Source organism: Macaca mulatta, chromosome 12 (assembly GCF_049350105.2).
Source record: "Macaca mulatta isolate MMU2019108-1 chromosome 12, T2T-MMU8v2.0, whole genome shotgun sequence".
Taxonomy (NCBI): domain Eukaryota; kingdom Metazoa; phylum Chordata; class Mammalia; order Primates; family Cercopithecidae; genus Macaca; species Macaca mulatta.
In genome coordinates, this window is record NC_133417.1 from 6,800,110 (window position 1) to 6,822,138 (window position 22,029).

At 51.9% G+C, this 22,029-nt stretch overlaps 2 protein-coding genes across 2 annotated transcripts; one reads left to right on the forward strand and one right to left on the reverse strand.

Annotated features, from left to right (window-relative positions):
• The first annotated feature begins 224 nt into the window (after positions 1-224).
• CFC1 (cripto, FRL-1, cryptic family 1) lies at positions 225-7,029 on the forward strand. Its single transcript, XM_028830592.2, is given in 7 exon segments — positions 225-659; positions 966-1,015; positions 1,110-1,283; positions 1,952-2,066; positions 2,241-2,350; positions 6,732-6,895; positions 6,897-7,029. Coding segments are annotated over 7 exon segments (687 nt in total). The 5' UTR covers positions 225-636; the 3' UTR covers positions 6,948-7,029.
• A 9,805-nt stretch (positions 7,030-16,834) lies between these two features.
• On the reverse strand, positions 16,835-20,772 carry LOC144333346 (serine protease 40-like). Its single transcript, XM_077956708.1, has 2 exons — positions 20,597-20,772; positions 16,835-17,305 (listed from the first exon to the last, which is right to left on the reverse strand). Exons 1-2 carry the CDS (start codon positions 20,723-20,725, stop codon positions 16,991-16,993), a joined length of 444 nt encoding a protein of 147 aa, XP_077812834.1. The 5' UTR covers positions 20,726-20,772; the 3' UTR covers positions 16,835-16,990.
• Between the last annotated feature and the right edge of the window lie 1,257 nt (positions 20,773-22,029).

Genomic DNA, 22,029 nt, shown 5'->3' on the forward strand with positions numbered 1-22,029 from the left:
GCAGGGGGGACATGCTTTCCCTTATCCTTGTGTTCCCCATTCAGGGCAGCTGGGACCCCAGGCTGTGCCCCACACGGCAGCTGTGCCCCACAGGGCAGCTGGGACCCCAGGCTGTGCCCCACACGGCAGCTCCCTCTCCCGCAGGGCCCTTCACCATCTCCCAGTACAAGGAGTACGCGATAGAAAATCTCCATCTTCCTATGAAAGCTTTTTGTTCATGTTGGGTTTTTTTTTTTTTTTTTTTTTCAGTGAGAATATGGCTCGTCACCTTGGATACCAATGTTTTACCCCAGGGATTGGTCACTCCTGCTGCTGTCAGCACTGTAAACACTGCTGGGGGGAGTCGGCCCAAGTCCCCACCCCCAGCCAGGTCTCAGAGGGGATCGTCCTTCAGGCTCGGAGGGGCCTGCCTGTCACTACACCCCCAACCCTAGCTCAGGGGCTGTAGAACTCGAGATACCATCCTGTTTCTCCTGGCTGAGGAAGGAAAAGGAACGTCCACACCTTCCGTACTCGCCCATTCTGTGTCCCCGGGGCCTGGAGTAAAGACACCTTCAAATGCAGAGGCTCTTCAGATTCAGCTTTCCTGGAAACTGATCTTCAATGCACTAAGAGAAGGAGACTCTCAAACCAAAAATGACCTGGAGGCACCATGCCAGGTAAGGACAGAGGTCATGAGATATTAGAGCCAAGAGGGGGGTCTTGAGAGCCTCAGAATCAATCGTAGTGCGTGAGCCACTGTTCATTAAAGGAGGTGTACACTTTCTGTCTCAAAATCTCTCTAAGCCATAGCAAAATTAACAAAAACCTACAAGTTACAAAATGATTGCCTTATTCATTATAATTATTTTACATAATTTTATATTTATATATAATGATTGCATTGTATTTTTAGGTATAGGTGAATTTCTGCTTATACTTTTAAAGACATTTTCAACTTCAATGATTTTCTTTAAATATTCTAGGTTTCTGTTTACGGTCAGTTTGGCATTACAGATCATCAATTTGGGAAACAGTAAGAAACATTTTATTCATAATTTCAGTTTTAATTGCATAAAATATTTGTTTCTCAATCATTATCAGTCTCACATTTTCGGTAATTTTTAAAGGCTATCAAAGAGAGAAACATAACGGCCGTAGAGAGGAAGTCACCAAGGTTGCCACTCAGAAGCACCAACAGTCACCGCTCAACTGGACCTCCAGTCATTCCGGGGAGGTGACTGGGAGCGCCCAGGGCTGGGGGCCGGAGGAGCCCCTCCCCTACTCCCGGGCTTTCGGAGAGGGTAAGTTGCGGTGCTGCCCACAAAATCCGGGGCGTCATCTCAGTCTGCGGACTCAGAGTTTAGGATATAAGAATATGTAGTATAAATTCAGGATAAAATTCAAGGAGAGCATTTTGTTGTCTTCAAATGATCATGCACTTATAAAGCTATAAAGCTAGAGAAAGTTCCTAGTGAGGTGTTAAAAAGTTTTATTCTTTCACTGGCAAAACGTCGTGTTTGCTCTTCAATGGCTATTCTGCTGCAGATGTAGAGAACTGTGATTTAAATGTGTTGCAAATAAGTATCCCAAGCCCAGATAACAGTGGACCCTTGCTTGGCTTATCGCAGACACCGCGTCCCCCAGGAGGCCCCTCGCCGGTAGGTTTGGCGTCATCACACCCGTGGGTGGTCCCGCCCGGGAGGCCTGTGCTTAATCACTGTCAGGTGAAGCCACAGCCAGAGGTTAACATGAGAAAGGAAGGGAGAGAGCAAGCCGGGTTTGCAGGCCGCAGCCCTGCTCGTTTGTTTCATGTCCCTAACAAGCAGGGTTTACCTGAGCAAACACACTTGGCGGGGAGCTGATTTTACTGCCTCCCCGGGGCGGCCACGTTCGGCCCCGTCCCTGCGGGAGAATCCGGAGGGCCACGGGCCGCTGGGGGCGCGGGGCTGACGCGCGGGTGATCCCGCAGGTGCGTCCGCGAGGCCGCGCTGCTGCCGGAACGGCGGCACCTGCGTGCTGGGCAGCTTCTGCGTGTGCCCGGCCCACTTCACCGGCCGCTACTGCGAGCATGACCAGAGGCGCAGGTGGGCACCGGGGTGCGCGGGGAGGACGGGAGTGGGCGCCGGGCGAGGGGCGTGCGGGTCGGGGGCGCGGGAGTGGGCGCCGGGAGAGGGGTGTGCAGGTCGGGGGGCGCGGGAGTGGGCGCCGGGCGAGGGGCACGCAGGCCACCGCATTGATGCAGGTCCCGGTCTTCTCAGTGAATGCGGTGCCCTGGAGCATGGCGCCTGGACCCTCCGCGGCTGCCACCTCTGCAGGTGCGTCTTCGGGACCCTGCACTGCCTCCCCCTCCAGACGCCTGGCAGCTGTGGTAAGAGGCCCTGCAATTCGGTCCCCAGCTCACCACCACACCACACACTGCTGCGCCTTCACTGCAGCGCCTTCACTGCAGCTCACCCTCCATACCGATCCACAGTGCATCTTCCATTGCCAGGCTACATAGCATTCAGCAAACTAGATCGATTCATCATTGAAGAAAATCGCATTCATTGGGAATCATATAGTGAATTAAATTTTGGTTTGAAGTTGCTCATATCCAGATTGCTGAGTTTAAAAATGATTTCCAGTGTCCTCACGTGTCCATTTCAGTGAGCGGAATTTCAGGAGACGACCAACTGGTAATTGAAGAGGAATCTGGGAGACAGGTTAGCTGTGTAAATCTCAGGTGGTTTCTCTGCACTAGGCCAGCACCATCTGCTCAGCTGTGGGACCAGCAGGGGCACAGGCAGCATGGCATTGGCAGCACGGCATTTCTTTCTGGAATCCTGTGCCTTCTAGCCTCTCCTCTTTGGCGAGCACTGGCTGGCACTAGCAATGGAGGGCACAGCCAGTGAAGGCCCAGCCTCTCGGCCCCAACCCTGGCTCTGCCCTCTCCCAGGCCTGAGTGGTCTGGTGGTGCAGTGTCCAGGGGCATGCCTGATGAGGCCAAGGCCCCTGAGCCACTCTCCTGCCCCCTCCCTCCACTTCAGTCAGCCCTGGGAACCTCCATCTGTCAAAGGGCACAGCCCTGCAACCCCACTTCCCACCTGTCGTCCTCAGGCCATCCTGCTAGCGCTGTGTGGAGGGCAGTACCAGTGGCCAAAGATCTTCAACCTGGCTCCCTCAGCTTCCCTCTTGCTCTTGGAGGCCTGCAGTGGAGGAGAACACTTAATGCATGCTTAGCTCTCCTTCACCTTCTGTCCTCTCTTCTCTCCCTGGTAGGACCAGCAGTCAAGGAACACTCTTAATACAGGCACAGCCCCTAACCCCACTTCCCACATTTTCCCAAAGCACCCCCTCTTATATATGTGCTCTTTTGCTGGGCCTCTGCCTCTGAGTCACCAGCTGCTCCTCTAGGCCCCAGAGAAAGGAAGACACAGATTTCACGGACAGGCATCAGAATCACAGCGGGTGCTTGTGTGGTCCTCATAGATGAAGTCAGTTCCCACCTGCCATTAGACCGCCCAGGTTGGAACGTGGGGAACGGACTAGCTGTGATGACTTCCAGGATATCTGGTCACGATTTTACATTCTTGGAAACATCCAGTGCTGAGACTGCTATTTACCAAGGACAGTGATAATGGGTCTGAAAATGTGGCCTCTGTTCATCAAAGCTGGACGAAATAGTACAGTCATCCTTCAGAGTCATCTGTCAGGTACAGAGAGGGTAGTAACACCTTTGTGTTCTTTTACCCATTCATCCTGCTTCGAGGCAAGTTACAGTGATGCTTTGATGGCTGTGCAGATGGTGGTTATGATGACTTCAAGTTCACAAGGGCGATGATAGATGGAACATCCTCCGTAGCAGGTGCCATTGCAGTAGGGCAAGCTCTTCTGGGTGTTACAGCAGGAGAGGAGATCTCAGTGTATTTCAGGCACTTTATATACCCATTATCCCATTTAACTCTTACGAAAGCCAATGAAGTAGGTACACCTTTTACATTTGGGGAAGCTGAGACACAGACAGATCAACTCCTACAGATAGTAAAAAGGGTCTGATTCTGATTCTTAACCTTGTGCCATTCTTGTACTTTTTTTTTTTTTTTGAGATGGAGTCTCGCTCTGTCGCCCAGGCTAGAGTGCAGTGGCACGATCTCGGCTCACCACAAGCTCCGCCTCCGGGGTTCACACCATTCTGCCTCAGCTTCCTGAGTAGCTGGGACTACACGTGCCTGCCACCACACCTGGTTAATTTTTTAATTTTTTTAATTTTTAGTAGAGACGGGGTTTAACCATCTTAGCCAGGATGGTTTTGATCTCCTTACCTCGTGATCCACCCACCTCGGCCTCCCAAAGTGCTGGGATTACAGGCATGAGCCACCATGCCTGGCCCATTCTTGTACTCTTTCTATAAGAGTAATTATCAATATGACTGGGTACAATGGCTCATGCCTATAATCCCAGAACTCTGGGAGGCTTATGTGGGAGGATTGCTTGAGGCCAGGAGTTTGAGAACAGCCTGGGCAATATAGCAAGACCTGTCTCTACAAAAAATTTTCAAAATTAGCCAGGTGTGGTGATGAGCACCTGTGGTCCCAACTACTTGGGAGGCTGAGAGGCAGAAGGATCACTTGAACCTAGGAGTGTGAGGTTACAGTGAACTATGACTGCACTCCAACCTGGGTGACAGAGCAAGATCCTCTCTCTTAAAAAGAAAAGAAATAATAAATATGAAACACATGAAGATATTTTTTATAGTGTTGTATAGAATATAGAAAGTTTGGTCATGGTCCAAAGCCAACAGCACAGTAATAGGTAAGTAAATGTTTTAAATCCTTTAATGCGAGATTAGGATGGTTTTGAAGAATATGTGGAAGATAGAATGTTGCTACAAAACGTGGCCCCCTGGCTCCTGCAGGGACTCTCTCTCTGGGGATCTCCAAGAGCACTCATTGCTCTGACCGATGATCTGCGGGTCCAAGAATGAAAAGCTTCCATCTAGCAGGGACCTTTCCCCACTCCTGAGCTAGCCAGGATCTCCTTGTTAGTCTGAGGGGGTGGCTCTTTCTACTGTGGCCCTACAGCATCAAGTATCAGTTTTCACAAGTATCAAGAGACAATTTAATTCCATAGACTCTAAAATTTAGAGTCTACACGATGACACGGTGATGTAGCCAAGTCAGGTGTCTTCAGAGATGGGCAGGTAACATAGAAGTGAGACAGGGCCAGGTCAGGACTCACCTCACTGCTGCAAACTAATTTTTAAAAATGCAATTCTGGCAAAAACCCACCAACCAACCAACTAACAAGCAAACAAACATCCGTGGGCCAGACCCAGTCTACAGACCTCTGGGATGCCATTGGAATGGCTCTCGCAGGTCCAGCTGGCTCTGAGTCTGTAAGCATGCACCCTGTGTCCAGCCCTCCTGTTTCCTTCTATCAGAGGAAGGCCAGCACAGACCCAGTACTGCTGACCCCTTTCCCACCTGAATAGCTTCACATGCTGTGAGCGCCTGTCTTAGCATAACCTTCTCTGGAGCCTCATCTGAACCTAGATGTTAGTATTCCTGTTTGGGGATTCCGGCACCCCTGGAACAACCCTCTCTCCCAAGGTGGGGTGCTATGGGGAGGTGGCACCCAAGCCTGGAGTGAGCCTGACCTGGCCAATGCCACCACAGCCTACCTGTGGACAGGTGTAGAGTGGTTCTTGCTGCAGGCGCTGGTCTGCATCATTCCTTGTTAATTTCCAGTTTCATACTCATGCCAGGTTCCCAAGTCCAGAGGGCATCTCCTGGAGGTATAGTAGAGGGTGGGGCAGACCTGGTCGGCGGGTAGGGAGGTGGCTGGCCTTTGTTCAGTTGCCCCTGGGAGAGGGTCCCTGTAGTTGGCCATGCTCTTCCACCAGCCTGACCCCACTCCAAGCCAGGCCTGAACTCACTTGTGAGAATGTTCTAGTGGTGTTGGCTGCCATGCCTGCAAGGTTGTCCACTTCACATGGCAATCACCACCCAGGGCATTAGCCAAGACCCTGCCCAGCCCCACCACTCCAGAGATTCCCATTCCACTGTTCTGGACTGCGGTCCCAGCTACATAGAGACCAAGGCTCAGGGACCCTGAGGGTTCAGCATGAATGAGGCCTGCCGTGAGGGGTGGGGAGGGGAGACAGGGACTAGGCGTTCAGGCATGGCCTCCTGTGACCAGCGATGTGGACAGGGGGAGCAGCAGGTGAGTCCCATGGGGCACGAGGGCACTCACAGGGCTAGGCCTCCTCAGAACAGCAACCAGACTTTGAGTGGCTGCACCCTCCTGCTCCATCAGCTGTCCCTCGTCAAAGAAATATTTCGAGCACTCATTTGGGGAAAAGTGGAACCTTTGTTGCAGCAGATGGAGGTGAGCTGATTTATATACTACAGCACTGTTTTAAATCGGGTCTATTTGCCCAATCGCTCAATGACCTGGAGCGGGACTCCCTGAAAGGTCATAGGCCAAATGAGAAAGACAGAAGGGCTGTTCTTCGTTCCCCTTTAAAAACAGTACTGTAATTCTCCTTCAGCGCTCTGAGTTCTACACACACTTAGAGGAAACCCTCCGTGCAGCCGGCAGGTACCAGCCCCCGCACACCTCGCCCTACAGCGCGGCCCAGGGGTGGAGCCTAGTGAGGGCTTAGGAGAAAAGGGCCTGCGGAAGGCAGGGAGCAGGCGTTTCTACTGCACGCCCTCAAACCGAGCCGCAACGCTGTATTCATACATCTCCGGTTTGTCTTTTTTTTCCAGACCCCAAAGACTTCCTGGCCTCCCACGCTCCAGGGCGCGGCGCCGGGGGCGCGCCCAGCCTGCTGCTCCTGCTGCCCTGCGCGCTCCTGCACCACCTCCTGCGCCCGGACGCGCCCGCGCACCCTCGGTCCCTCGTGCCTTCCGTCCTGCAGCGGGAGCGGCGCCCCCTGCGGAAGGCCGGGACCTGGGCATCGCCTTTCATTTTCACTGTTGTAAATAATAGGTGTGTTTAGTTTACCGTAAGCTGAAGCACTGGGTGGATATTTTTACGGGATAATAAACATTTTCATGAAAGCGCCTTTGGCTCCAGATCCTTGGATCTGGTATCCAGATCCAGATCCGTGTGTCCCCAGCACGGCTGGGACCTGTAGGTAGAGATAGCAGGACAACAGCGAGAAGGAGCCAAAGCTGGAGCCGGAAAGCCTGGCACCGCCTCCTTCCCCCGACAGTTAGCACCTTCCTTTCACAACATCTCCCTTAAGGGGGGCGCGTCTGCTGCGGAACCCACCGCAAGGCGAGGCAGGCAGAGTTCAGCCTACAGAGCCCCAGGCAGCCTCCTCCGTCTCCTCAGCGCCGCTTCTCAGGCCACTTCCACAGCCCGGCTTGGCCATGCGGAATGAGCGAGCACCTCAGGTAAAGGACACTTGCATTGAGCGCTTCAGCTTTTAAAATGCACGGTAGTTCACGAGCCTGCCGTGACACAATTACTTTTACGTTTTATATTGTCAATGAGTTTATTGGCATTTTCAGTCTTTTCAACTAGTGGCTATGAAAATACAAATTTAACGTAACATTCAAATGAGTGTTAAATAAAAATAGAGTAGAACTTCATTAGAGGGCTGGCTTGGAGTTCACTGGTTCATGAGAAAAATAATTATTCAAGTTTTAAGACATAAATATTTCTAGGCATTAATATGTTTTGAGGCCGGGCTCACGCCTGTAATCTCACCACTTTGGGAGACCGAGGTGGGCGGATCGCGAGGTCAGGAGCTCGAGACCATCCTGGCTAACACGGTGAAACTCCATCTCCACTAAAAATACAAAAAAAAGAAAAAAAATTAGCCAGGCGTGGTGGCGGACGCCTGTAGTCCAGGGTACTCGGGAGGCTGAGGCAGGAGAATGGTGTGAACCCAGGAGACGGAGCTTGCAGTGAGCCAAGATTGTGGCACTGCACTCCAGCCTGGGGCAACAAAGTGACAAAAAAATACATATATATATGTTTTATATATATATATATGTATTTTTTTATACCAAAGTTGTCTTAAGGTAGTTTCAAGTGCATTCTGAGCAGTGCCTTTTATTTCAGTTTATTGTAGGAATAAACAAGTGATAAACTTTGCAAATTATCCTAAGAGCTTGATGAATATGTATATGCTATTCATAAAATTTGTGTTTACAGAATGCCTATTTTTTACAACATTGCCAGGCAAAAAAGACACTGCTTTATTTTCAGTAGGTGCACTTAGGAAATGGAACTGAGAGGTCACAGTTGTGGTTAAAAGGAAACCAGAACTGTTCAATATTAGTGTGAATATCTACGGTATAAATACGTTTTAATTAGAAAATTAGAAATCAGGCTCTATGGATTTCTCTACTGGAATACTAGAAAGGATCCTTCCAGTGAAATGATTCTTGATTATAGGCAAGAAAGTCAGAGTCACCATTTATCTGTCTACTAATTGAAAAGCCTTTACCTACCTAGCTCTGAAAAGACAAGGAGAATTTGAGGATAAAAGGCATTTTCTTTTCGCAGCCCAGGCGTCCAGAGAGACAGTTAAAAAGGAGAAACTTCTCAGGAGAGAAAAGAGCAATGCTGGGCTCATGGCTGTTAGCGTCATATAAATGTGTCCCAGATCGTATCTGTCCCCTGCGGTTGAGGAGGACAAATAGAGACACCCCCCAGGCCACTATCTGCCAGCACCCTTTGCTGGGAAGAGCCTGTTCACAGCCCTGGGTTTGCTCACCCAGATGGAGGGAGGGCACCTCCCTTCCCAGAGCAGTCCCCAGCTGTGTCCATTCTGCAGTGTTTGTAGAAGCTGCACTTTACTTGCCAGCTTAGCCCTGGCTCAGTCATCCCCCACACATCTCAGAAGAGCAAAATCTGTCCTCACATGCCTTCTCCGAGGGAGCCACTCGCCAGGGTACTGGGAGGAGATGCAGGGGATGCATAAGGACTTACACCAGCACAGGGCTGGTATGTTCAGCCCATTCCTATGTCGGAGTTTCACTTCAGAGCCCCAGCGCATGCCTGCCGGCTGAGGGTCACTCTTGTTCCTTTCAGCCACATCACAATTTCCCCGCTCTAGCCTAGAACCAAATGGTCTTTTCTTGCTGTGAGCATTCAGAAGCAGCCTCTGGATACTTTCCCAGTTTCCGTTGTCTGCAAAGCCACTCTGGCACATACAGCCATACGTCACACCAGCAAAAGTTTCTGGGAGTGACTTTTCCGTGGAATTCAGTTTTGAGTATTTAAAATTAAGTTTGATAAGCTTTCTATGCACAGGCACTTCTCCTCTCACTTGGACTGTCTGTTATGGGGAAAGGAAAACAAGGGGCTGTGTCTCTCACGGTTACAGCTGCTCGACTCCCACTGATCTGGCCAGCTCCTGGACCCCTTCGGAACCGGCACAGTGCTATGGAAGTTTGTGGCCACAGAGCTAGCTGGATCCCCAGAAGCCGAATGCTGCCAAGTGAGTGGAGAGCTGGGCTGGGAAATGTCTGCAGCACTCCCACGGGGAAGGATGTGCTGCTCAGTGTGTAAGAAGTGGCTCTCCAGAAACAAAAAAGGTGCATCAGTATGCTGATATAACTTTTTTTTTTCTTCTTTTTTGATACAGAGTCTCACTCTGTTGCCCAGGCTGGAGTGCAGTGGCATGATCTCGACTCACTGCAAGCTCCGCCCCCCGTGTTCATGCCATTCTCCTGCCTCAGCCTCCTGAGTAGCTGGGACTACAGGCGCCCGCTATCACGCCCAGCTAATTTTTTTTGTATTTTTAGTAGAGACGGGGTTTCACCGTGTTAGCCAGGATGGTCTTGATCTCCTGACCTTTGATCCACCCGCCTTGGCCTCCTGAAGTGCTGGGATTACAGGCGTGAGCCACTGCGGCCGGCTGATATCACTTTATTATAAGTTTTACTGATATAAAGTACATTATAGCACAGAATTCACAAGTAATAACAAAATATACAATACTCTTTATTCCATAGAGCCTATATGCGTTTGTTTATTTTTATCAGATCGTCTATCTGTACTCAAACCTACAGTTGTGATGCAACCATGATTTGACAAACGGAGTTGCATCCTAACTCACGGCCTCTCCAACAAATTTATTGACATTAAATCTGAAATGAGATCTACTGTAGAGATATTTCTAATCCTTATACAAATTATGTTAATTACCTGAAACAGCTCAACTTTGGCACTATATATGTGAGAATGTTACCAGTTTGTTGACATGAGTGATTTATTTGCTGAATCAGTTCGTTTTCAAATGAGATTCGTTTTAATCAGGTAAGGTAAGAATGCAGACATGGGCCGGGCGTGGTGGCTCATGCCTGTAATCCCAGCACTTTGGGAGGCCGAGGCGGGCGGATCACGAGGTCAGGAGATTGAGACCATCCTGGCTAACACAGTGAAACCCCGTCTCCACTAAAAATACAAAAAATTAGCCGGGCGTGGTGGCGGCGCCTGTAGTCCCAGCTACTCGGGAGGCTGAGGGAGGAGAATGGCGGGAACCCGGGAGGCGGAGCTTGCAGTGAGCGGAGATCGTGCCACTGCACTCCAGCCTGGGCGACAGAGGAAGACTCTGCCTCAAAAAAAAAAAAAAAAAAATACAGACCTGGAAATGATAAGGAGGAAAAAGTGTGTGTACTCACTTAGAAACAGGAGGGGTGTCTTGCAGGGCCACATGGGGCAGCCCCAGGGTGGGCCGGGAGGCAGAGGGAGCGGGCACCGTGGGCAGGAGCCTGTACTGTGACTTCTGTGGGAAGGAGGCAGGGGCAGATAGTGTAGGGTTGGCTAGTGAGCCATTTCTGCAGACTCCAGGGCACAGGGGCTGTCCCTAGTTGCCTGGTACATTTTCCCCTTGCTCCCTTTGCTTCCGGACCGACCCTGGTGCCTCTCCATGTGGCCCTGTGTGATGTGGAATGGCCTGTCCTCTTGCTCTGTGAATATAACAGACTATCTTTTCATCATTTCCATGTCTGCATTCTTGTCCTACCTAAATAACAATAAAACACCCATTAAAAACAAATAAGAGCTGTTCACGCCATTAGAACCACCACGGACTAAGAGTCACTGAGGCCTTGCTCCTGGGTTGTCCTTGCTGAAGCTACAGCGATGCTAGTGGGGTGACTTTCTGTCTCGTTGGCAGGGCACGGCCCAGAGCCGAGACGAGGATGGTGAGTAACCGGCATCTGCTCGGACCCAGCATTGTGCTCCGCAGCCTGCTGCTGCCTCTGAGGTTTACTCTCTGCCAAGGGCACCTCACTAAACCTAGGGGCAATCTCATCACCACCCAGAAAACGCTCACTGGGTTCTAAACAGACACACCCTGCTTCTGAATCCGTCACTGAATCAATGACTTCATTTAATAATAAATCTCACCTCCAGGCAGACCTTTGTATTTTTCCTTCATGGCACGTGATAGATCACGATGAAAGAAAAGCCACTTTTATGGTCTTTGTTTGACATATGCGGAAACCCAGGCTTGAGGAGGTGGGAGACTCCAGCAGGTCCCGAAGCCAGCGAACGGGAAACCAGGGGGCTGCAGTTCGGTTCCTTGATTCCAACCCCCAGGCACGTTCTCTGCTGTCTAGGAGAGACTGTAAACCTCCACTACAAGTTTGACGTCAATTATCATTTTAATCCTTGTTCCTGAGCCTCCCTGTGTGGGGTGCTTGCCAGGCCTGAGACTTCAGTCATCCCAGAGTCTTTGCTCCCTCAGACACTTCTAGCATCAAATGAAAACTTCCAGCCAGGTATGGTGGCTCACCCCTGTCATCCCCACACTTCGGGAGGCTGAGGCGGGAGGACCACTGAGCCCTGGAGGTAGAGGCTGCGGTGAACTATAGTATGATGGCACTGCTGCATTCCAGCCCAGGCTACACAGCAAGACCCTGTCTCAAAAATTTTTAAGTTAAAATTAAATTTTATATATATATATATTTTTGTTGTTGTTGTTGTTGAGACAGAGTCTCGCTTTGTTGCCCAGCAGACTGGAGTGCAGTGGCCGGATCTCAGCTCACTGCAAGCTCCGCCTCCCGGGTTCACGCCATTCTCCTGCCTCAGCCTCCCGAGTAGCCGGGACTACAGGCGCCCGCCACCTCGCCCGGCTAGGTTTTTGTATTTTTTAGTAGAGACGGGGTTTCACCGTGTTAGCCAGGATGGTCTCGATCTCCTGACCTTGTGATCCGCCCGTCTCGGCCTCCCAAAGTGCTGGGATTACAGGCTTGAGCCACCGCGCCCGGCCAATATATAAAAAGAAACTTCCCCCACTGCAGCATCACTCCTGCCCCTCCCTCATTCCCACTGGTATTACAGGCGACCTCAGCCCTTCCAGGATCTCAATAGCTTCAATGCAGGACAGGGCTCCTGCCTTCTGCAGTCAGACCCCGGTGCAGCTGCATCCACCCAGCGCTGCTGAGAGCCTCAGGGAAAAGCAGCCCACCAGGCAGAGCTGGGGGAATCTTCCTCCAGGTTTCACCATTTGGGGTCTAGTACTTGGCTTTAAACAATGTTGCCAAGAATAGGAAATGCTTTTCTCGTGTGGAAAGCCTTGTCTCTTTCACTCCTGCCGGCCATTCCTGTGTGGTGAACAAGAAACACTGTAATACATGAGGAGCTCTTCAGGGAGGAGTGTCAGGACCGCACACGGCCCTCTTCCTGCCCTCGGAGGCCCAGGCTGAGAAAAGCTCCGCAGGGGATGCAGGAGGAGGTGCCACTCCCCTCCTGAGTCCGCCCAGTCTACCCGTTGAAATTCTTGCCGTGCTCTGCACACCTTTGCAAGAAAACCTATCAAGGGTGTCATTTTGAGTAAATATAAATATAAAATGAGGCCAGGCACAGTGGGTCACCCCTGTAATCTCAGCATTTTGAGGGGCCAAGGCAGGGGAATCACTTGAGCCCAGGAGTTCGAGACTAGCCTGGCAACATGAGATTCCTTACTACAAAAAAGTTTTTAAAAATTAGCCAGGCGTTGTGGTGTGCGCCTGTGGTTCCAGCTACTCGGGAGGCTGAAGAGGGAGGATCACTTGAGCCCAGGAAGTAGAGGCTGCAGGGAGCCCCGATCACACCACTGCATTCCTGCCTGGGAGACAGAATGAGACTCTGTCTCAGATGCATGAATAAATAAAAGCACAGATGGCCAGGCGCGGTGGCACTCACTCCTGTAATTCCAGCACTTTGGGAGGCTGAGGTGGGTGGATTACGAGGTCAGGAGTTCAAGACCAGACTGACCAACATGGTGAAACCCCATCTCTACTAAAAATACAAACATTAACTGGGTGTGGTGGCACATGCCTGTAATCCCAGCTACTCAGGAGACTGAGGCAGAAGAATCACTTGAATCTGGAAGGTGGAGGTTGCAGTGAGCAGAGATTGACCCCACTGCACTCCAGCCTGGGCGACAGAGTGAGACTCCATTCAAACAAAACAAAACAAAACCTCAAACAGACCCCTGGTTTGAGTTTCCTTCTGGCTCATGTATATGTGTGAAATACATTGTGTTTAAATAGAATTGTTTGCCCCACAGAGACCCCCTCACCCCTTTTGCCAAGTGAGGACACAGCCAGAAGGCATAATCTATGGAAGTGGGTCCTCACCAGACACCAAGTCGGCCAGCACCTTGAAATTAGACTTCACGTCTCCAGAGCTGTGAGAACCAAATTTCTGGTTTTTCTGTTTCTCGTTTTTTAGACAGAGTCTCGCTCTGTCGCCCAGGCTGGAGTGCAGTGGCGCAGTCTTGCCTCACTGCAAGCTCTGCCTCCCGGGTTCACACCATTCTCCTGCCTCAGCCTCCCAAGTAGCTGGGACTACAGGTGCCGCCACCACGCCTGGCAAATTTTTATGTTGTTGGTAGAGACAGGGTTTCACTATGTTGGCCAAGTTAGTCTTGAACTCCTGACCTTGTGATCCAGCCGGTTCGGCCTCCCAAAGTGCTGGGATTACAGGCATGAGCCACCACGGCCGGCCATTTCTGTTCTTTACAAGCCATCCAGCCTATGGCATTTTATTATAGCAGCCCAAACAGACTAAGACATTACTTATGTTCCTTTTACCTGTTTCCCAATTTTGTAAATGAATAAAAATCAATATAGGTCGATTTTTCACATTTAAAAAGCAGTATCTTCTGTAACATTTTCATGTTGGAACATACTGTTAATCATAGAACTATGTTTTTCTTACCAGTGCATATGTTTTTAAAATTGAAAGTTTGGTGGTTGTGTTTATAGAAAGAAAAATTATCATTAGGGGACAAAAAAAGAGCTCCAGGAAACTTTTCTTGTTTAGGAGACGGGGTCTTGCTCTGTCACCCAGGCTGGAGTGCAGTGGCGTGATCACACCTCACTGCAGCCTCAGACTCCTGGGCTCAAGGGATTCTCCTGCCTCAGGCTCCGGAGAAGCTGGGATTACAGGCGCACACCACCATGGCTGGCTAATTTCTGTATTTTTATTATAGTAAAGATAGGATTTCACCATGTTGGCCAAGTTGGTCTCCAACTCCTGGGCTCAAATGATCCACCCACCTCAGCTTCCCAAAGTGCTAGGATTACGGGCATGAGCCGCCAAGCCTGGCCACTTTTTTTAGTTGTATATTTTGTAGCAATGAGATCTTGTCGTGTTGCTCAGGCTTGTCTCAAACTCCAGGTGTCAAGCAAGCCTCCTGCCTCGTCCTTCCCAAGTGTTGGAATTGTAGGCATGAGCCACCGCTCCTGGCCAGGAGCTATTCATCTTTAACATGAAGATCTCATGACATGGTTGTATTGAGTGGAGGAGTGGAAGGAAAGGTTGCCTCTTCCAGCCTGTTCCACGAGACCTGAGGCTAATCGGCTCCTCACCCAGCCCAGGTGTGTGGGACTCTGATTTTCATCCCAGAGTCTTGGGGACTTCTCTTCCTTCGGCATCTGTTTCACTGTCCAGGGGACCAGTCAGCTACAAGCTGCCCAGCTGAACACCCAGGTTAAACTGCCTCTGTGTGCAATGGCCCACACCCTCAGCACTGAGGCGAAAAAGGGCCTCAGCGTCCTGTGGCCTTGATGCCTGGATGTCAGGGCCCAAGGCTGACATGCCACACACAGCCTGAGGTTCCTCCAGCCACATCTGTGCCTCCCCAGTGACTCTAGCACCTGCATTTGTGTTGCAGATTCTGGGATTCACCCTGCAAAGGCTGTGACTGTGACCTGACCGTGACCAGAGGGTCAAAGGCCGAGCCTCAGAGGAGCTGAAGCTTCAATCAGACGCTTGGCTGAAGGACAGCAACTGCCACGCAGCTCCTCCCTGAACACCTGTCTCTCAAATCAGCTAATTTAGTGATTTGGTTTTCAAATGGGATAGATTTAGAATTAGCTTTGGTGATATTTAGTTTTTAGTTTACTAATGGTATAGATTTCTAATTTGCTTTGGTGATTTTTTTGCATTTTATGTTGTAAGTTTTTATATACAACAATAATTACGAGTTGTTTGAAACTTTTTTTTTTTTTTTTTTTTTTTTTGAGATGGAGTCTCGCTCTGTCACCCAGGCTGGAGTGCAGTGGCGCGATCTCGGCTCACTGCAAGCTCCGCCTCCCGGGTTCACGTCATTCTCCTGCCTCAGCCTCCCGAGTAGCTGGGACTACAGGCGCCTGCCACCATGCCCGGCTAATTTTTTGTATTTTTTAGTAGAGACGGGGTTTCACCGTGTTAGCCAGGATGGTCTCGATCTCCTGACCTCGTGATCCACCCATCTTGGCCTCCCAAAGTGCTGGGATTACAGGCTTGAACCACCGCGCCTGGCCATTTAAAACTATTTTTACATAAAATGAAGCAAATATGTAGAAAAGAATCCAAAACAAAGATAGCTCTTAATAAATTATTGTAAGGCAATGCACCCTTGTGATCACCACCAAGGCCTCTCTGCCTCTCATTCACAGAACCCTCATTTATTCTTTTTTTTTAAATGGAGTCTTGCTCTGTCGCCCAGGCCGGAGTGCAGTGGCATGATCTTGGCTCACTGCAACCTCTACCTCCCAGGTTCAAGCGATTCTCCTGCCTCAGCCTCCTGAGCAGCTGGGACTGCAGGCACCCGCCACCAAGCCCGGCTAATTTTTTGTGTTTTTAGTAGAGATGAGGTTTCACCATTTTAGCAAAGATGGTCTCAATCTCCTGACCTCATGATCCGCCTGCCTCGGCCTCCCAAAGTGCTGGGATTACAGGTGTGAGCCACCGCGCCCGGCCGGCTGCCCCCTTTTCATTGTGAGTTCAGGTTGGGGGTTGGGGGAGAGCTGTGGTGTGAGGCCCTGCGAGAGTCCTGCTGACTCATTGGGATGCAAACCTGACTCAGACAGGCTTGCAGGGGCAACTCAGAGTCTGGGTTATGGGCTCAGTGCTGGACCAGCAAGTCCTGGGTCAGCCAAGCCGCAACCCCTACAAGCTGGAGCAAGCCACAGGGGTGGGGGCTGGGTTTCCGGAGGCAGGGAGAGGGCAGGGCTGTGAGTAGAGGGGGCAGTCAGCTGAGAGCTGACCCCTGGGACAGAACTCTGGGACGGCTGACCCAAGACCTCAGCCCCCTTCACAGTTTACTCGCAAGCTGTCGAGGAGAGCCTCTGTGACCTGTGTGCCTGGAAGATACGACTTCATCCCTGACCGGCGCACAGCACCTAGCTCCGGGAGGACAGGCGGCTGCTTCCATGTGGGGAGGCCCTGGCGCCATTTTTCTGGAAGACTGCATGCCCTGGAGGACAGGAACGGGGTCTGAGTCTGCGCGACCCAACTCCCCAAGGAGAGTGACTTGGCTCCCATATCCCTGCCCAGGGAGGAGGGAGACCTGCCCTCCCTGAGGAGCTGGAGACACAGTGGAGTGTGGGAGATGGCTCTGGTGGGCCAGAAACCAGAGCAAGAAGCTTCTTGGGTGGTTTTTATTTTGTCAGGCCTGGGGCAGGGGTGGCCTTGGGTGGACAGGAGAGCCCAGAGATGGAAACACGTCAGGAACATGCAGAGCTCAGCAAGGAGGCCGGCCTGAGGTGGGCACACTTGTGGTTAGGAGGCCAGGGGCCCCGGCCCTTCACAGGCTCCCCAGCAGAATCAGCAGCAGGAGGAGGGTGTGAGCAGCCGGAAGGGCTGCGCAGAGCCCGGGTTTATAGACGGTACCCTGAGAGGTCATGCTGTCCAGGGCTGGGGGCATCTCCTGAGGAGGAGCCAAGGCAGGATCCAGAGGGGGACTCTCCCTCTTCTTCTGGCTAATCCAGTTGGTGAAGTAGGAGAGCCTGGTGAAGACGCTGGGGCCGATGGGTGAGCGGCAGTCGAGGCTCCAACTAGACAGCCCCATCAGGAACCAGGTGCCATTTAACGGGCAGACGAGGGGACCCCCGGAGTCTCCCTGAGAACAGAGAGGACATGGGTGGTGGGGACCAAGACAGGGAAGGACACGCATTGTTCGGGGCAGGAGGGGGTCTTACGCTTCTCCAGGATGGAGTGTGGGAAGCAAGGTGTGCGGCAGGTGTCCCCACTGTCTGAGTGAGTGGCGCTCATCAGTCACCTGGGCGATGTTAGAAGCCCAGACCCAGGACAGACCTCCTGGATCAAAATCTCGAAGACGGGGCTCTGGAGCCCCACTCCACAAAGCTCCCAAGGAGACCCTGGGCAGAGCCTTCAGGCTGGCAGTCACAGACCCATGAGAATAAGCAGGGGGATTCTAGGAGATGGACATCCAGGCCTAGCCCTCCTGACCCGAGTGGGGAGAAGGCGCCGCCTGTGGTCTCCGGGGTGGCTGGGTCCCAGCCTGGCGGGCTGGCTGCGCCTTGGCCTGAATCCTTAGCCCAGCACTGCATCCCACCAGTATTTTGTTCTTTTTTAAGCTTTTTTTTAAAAAATTGAAATGGAGATGGAGATCTTGCCATGTTACCAGCTGATCTTGAACTCCTGGTATCAAGTGATCCTCCCACCTTGGCCCCCAAGGTGCTGGGATTAAATCTAGTCCCGAATCCAGTTGTCCTTGACTTATTAAGGTCTCTAGTGTTCCCTCCATTTCTTAGTTGAGCTTTTCAGAAAATGCCAGGCTGTGGGATGTGCTGAGGGGAAAAGAGGTGCTGCCTGTGCCCAGCCTGGGGGTAGGGCAAGTGCCAGGGGCTCCCAGGTGAGCGCGGGGGATTGTGAGTGTGGCAGAGCCCCCAAACGGGGAAGTCCCTGACATCCTGGGCAGGGCACCCCCATCCCATAGGCCAAAAAGGGAATCCCAAGGAAACAAGCATCCTCCTGCCATGTGTGCAATCAACAAGACCAAGCCTCTTCATGTGCAGACAGCGCCCAGGAGGCCCCGAGGGACATTCCACATGAACAGACATCACAGACGTGGTGTGTGGACGGGGGCGACCTGGAAGGACCCCCAGAAGGGCTGCTCTAATCCTAGAGCTGCTCTGAGCCAACACAGGAAGGAGGGGCAAGGCCTGACTGTGCCAGCCCACAGCCTCGTCAGTGGGCAGGGAACCCAGGGGACCTGGTGCAGATTCTGTCTGATAGGATGGTTCTGGCCTGAGCCCCATCAGGACACAACTGCAGGAGAAGGGATGGCAGAGGCTGGCAGGAAATGGTCAACAGACAGGACTTGCCATAGCTGACCTTTTCTCTCTGTCAAAGGAAATGGGCAAGGCAAGGGAATCAGCCCAGTGGTACACAGTGGGCTGTGGGTGTCAGGAGGCTGAGGAGGCCGCTCCAAGGAGGACAGCAGAGAGCAGGAGGGGCCGCCCGCAGTGTCTGATGGGGGATGCTGCACCAATGCCTGATGGCATAGCTGTGGTGAGGACAGAGCCCAGGAAGCAAGAGGGCACAGGCAAGCACCCTGGGGTGAGCCCTGCTGGGACGGGTGGGGTGGGAGGAGGTTGTAGGGAGCAGGGAGGGTGCCTGTAGGGCATTTTATGATGGGAGTCTTCAAAGAATGTTTCTGCACCATGGGGTGACCAAAGAGAGAGAAAGAAAAAGAGGGAGGTGCAAGAGAGGGAGAGGAGGCCGGGCACGGTGGCTCACGCCTGTAATCCCAGCACTTTTGGGAGGCTGAGGCAGGCAGACCACTTGAGGTCAGGAGTTCGAGACCAGCCCAGCCAAGATGATGAAACCCCATCTCTACTAAAAATATAAAAATTAGCCGGGCATGGTCATGCATCCCAGTTACTCAGGAAGCTGAGGCAGGAGAATCACTTGAATCTGGGAGGCAGAGGTTGCAGTGAGCCGAGATTGTGCCACTGCACTCCAGCCTGGGCCCTGTATCAAAAAAAAAAAGACGGAGAGGATGCTGCACTTCCTCTCTGGGCCTCAGTCCCCCACTATAAAATGGAAAGATTACACACAGTGGGAAAAGACATTCGTAATATATGAACATATCCAATAATGGGCTCACGTCCACAATAGACAAAGAGCTCGTGTGATTCCAAATGAAAGGCAGACAATCCCATAGTTGGCAAAAAACTTGCACAGACACTTTACAAAAGAGGCAATAAACATGACAAAGGGCTTATCTTCACTAGTCACTGGAGAAATGCACATTAAAAACCACACACAAGAGTTCATACGAAAATGGCAAGACAATTTGAAGGACTGGCAGCAACATGAACTATCACTCACCAGCTGGTGGGAATGAAAATTGGTACAACCAGGTTGCAGAGTTTCTCAGATGATCAACAAGAGATGAACATGTGAGTATCTCATGGCAAGGCAATTCCATTGCCAGGGTGACTGATAACCAGAATGGGAACCTGCGTGCTCTGAAACGCGTACACCAGGAGGTCCACAGAAATTCTATTTGCAACAACCTCAAATGAGAACCACCCAAATGCCACGCGCACTAGAATGGATAAGTAAATTGCAGTGTCTTTGCACAGTGGAATAGCATACGGCAATAAAAATGAACAATACCGACTGCACACCAGATGGATGCAGCCCACAGACACAACATTGACTAAGCGGACCAGGCAAAAGCTTGCATACCATACGGCTTCACTCAGCTAAAAGTCCCCACATGAAGCCATGGTGCTTTAGAAAGCAGGCAGGGTTAGCGTCAGGAATGAGGCACGGATAAAACCCATGGGTGCCAGGTACATGAGTGGTCAGTCTCTGAAAATTCCTCCGCAGGACACTTGTACTTATGCCCTTCCCTGTGCATGGTGGTGTGCTTCAACAAGGTTTTTTTTTTTTTTTTTTTTTTTTTTTTTGAGACGGAGTCTTACTCCATCACCCAGGCTAGAGTGCAGTGGAACGATCTCGGCTCACTGCAACCGCCGCCTCCCGGGTTCAAGCGATTCTCCTGCCTCAGCCTCCCGAGTAACTGGGACTATAGGCACACGCCACCATGCTTGGCTGATTTTTGTATTTTTAGTAGAGATGGGGTTTCACCATGTTGGTCAGGCTGGTCTCGAACTCCTGACCTCGGGTGATCCACCCGCCTCAGCCTCCCAAAGTGCTGGGATTACACATGTGAGCCACTGTTTACCCGGCCAACAACGCTTCTTAAAAGATACAAATAAAACGGATGGGCCAGTGCTTTTGGGGGGTTTCTGTCCTGGCTCTGACACCTCAGGCTTGGCTGGGCTCGGGAAGAAGTCAGGGCTGGGGCAGGGTCCAGAGGAGACCCTGTGGCAGAGGCCCGGGACAGCACAGGCGAGAGATTGAGCCCACTCACCCGGCAGATGGCCTTTCCTGTTATGAGGTCCCCAGCGCACAGCATGTCCTCGTGGATGGTGTAGTCACTGCTGCTTGGCTGGCCGGGGTACTGGGGCTGGAAAAAGGATCCGCAGACACTATTTTCCATGACACCGACCTCTGCCTCCTGAAGCTGGAAGGGCTCAGGCAGGAAGACTGTGGGAGGAGGTGTCAGATGTGCAGCCAGAGGGAAGCCCTCCCTTCCCAGCCCGCTCACCCAGGGAGGGCACCACCAAGACGAGGGGACAGGCAAAGGGGAAGGGCCTGCAGTAAGACGAGCCAGGACGGAGGCCAATGTGGCTGCAAGGGAGCAGGCGTGGGGTGAAGGGTGAGGCGCAGCCGCCTCGGGGCCCAGAGCGGGGGCCCTCCTAGCCAGGATGTGGTGTTGGAGGTGTCATTCCAAGCACACTGGGACACAATAGAAGGGTCTTATGCATCAAAAACAAGCCCTCTGGCTGCTAAGAGGAGGCAGAGCTGGAGGCAGGGAGGGTGGCAGTTGGAGTGGCAGCCCGGCTGGTGGCATACCTAGCAGGTGCCGGGCAGGCTTGAGCAGTGTGACAAATCAGACACGCCCTTCCTCAAGGAGCAACTGGTCTGGGGACACTTGGGCTGTGGTTCCAGCTGTCACCCCCAGATCTGGCCTGGGGTCCCCATGTGGGCAAAGCCTGATGACAGGGGCCCACCCCTGCACAATGCCTGCCCTGTGTGGGCCTCATGGGTCCTTGGGGGCTGCTGGTGTGTGGAGAGAGAAGGATGACTGGAGCCCAGATCTCTCATCAAGGTCAATGGCTCTCTGCTCGGAAGCTGCTCCAACTAACTGATGACTTCCCCAGGCCCTAACTCCTCCTCTCCCACCTGGAGAATCTTCTCTGCCTTGATTCTTAAAGAATGACAGTCCCTGGGAGGCCGAGGCGGGTGGATCACCTGAGGCTGGGAATTCGAAACCAGCCTGACCAACATGGAGATACCCCATCTCTACTAAAAACACAAAATTAGCCAGGTGTGGTGGCTCATGCCTGTAATCCTAGCTACTCAGGAGGATGAGGAGGAGAATCGCTTGAACCGGGGAGGTGGGGGTTGTGATGAGCCAAGATCATGCCATTGCACTCCAGCCTGGGCAACAAGAGCGAGACTCCATCCCAAAAAAAAAAAAAGTTGGAGAACGACAGTCCCAGGAGGCTGTCTTTGGAGGACCAGCTGCTCTCATGACTAGGGCCGTGTGACTGACATTCAGCGGCAAGGGCAGGGAGGCCAGATCTGGCCTGCTCATGGAATGCCTGTCTTAAATGCCTCCTCTGAGATAGTCTGCCAGATGATGACCCCACAAATAATTCCAAATTGCCATTCCACTGCTTTGCACTCATCACTATATTTTCCTAAATCAAAAGTATTTATTCTTTTGCTGGAGTCTTT

Coding starts and splice junctions, on each gene's coding strand:
- LOC144333346 (XM_077956708.1), bottom strand. CDS start 20,725: ATGGAAAATAGTGTCTGCGGATCCTTTTTCCAGCCCCAGTACCCCGGC. Junction 17,306..20,596: donor CAGGAAAGGCCATCTGCCGG/GTGAGTGGGCTC, acceptor CTCTGTTCTCAG/GGAGACTCCGGGGGTCCCCT.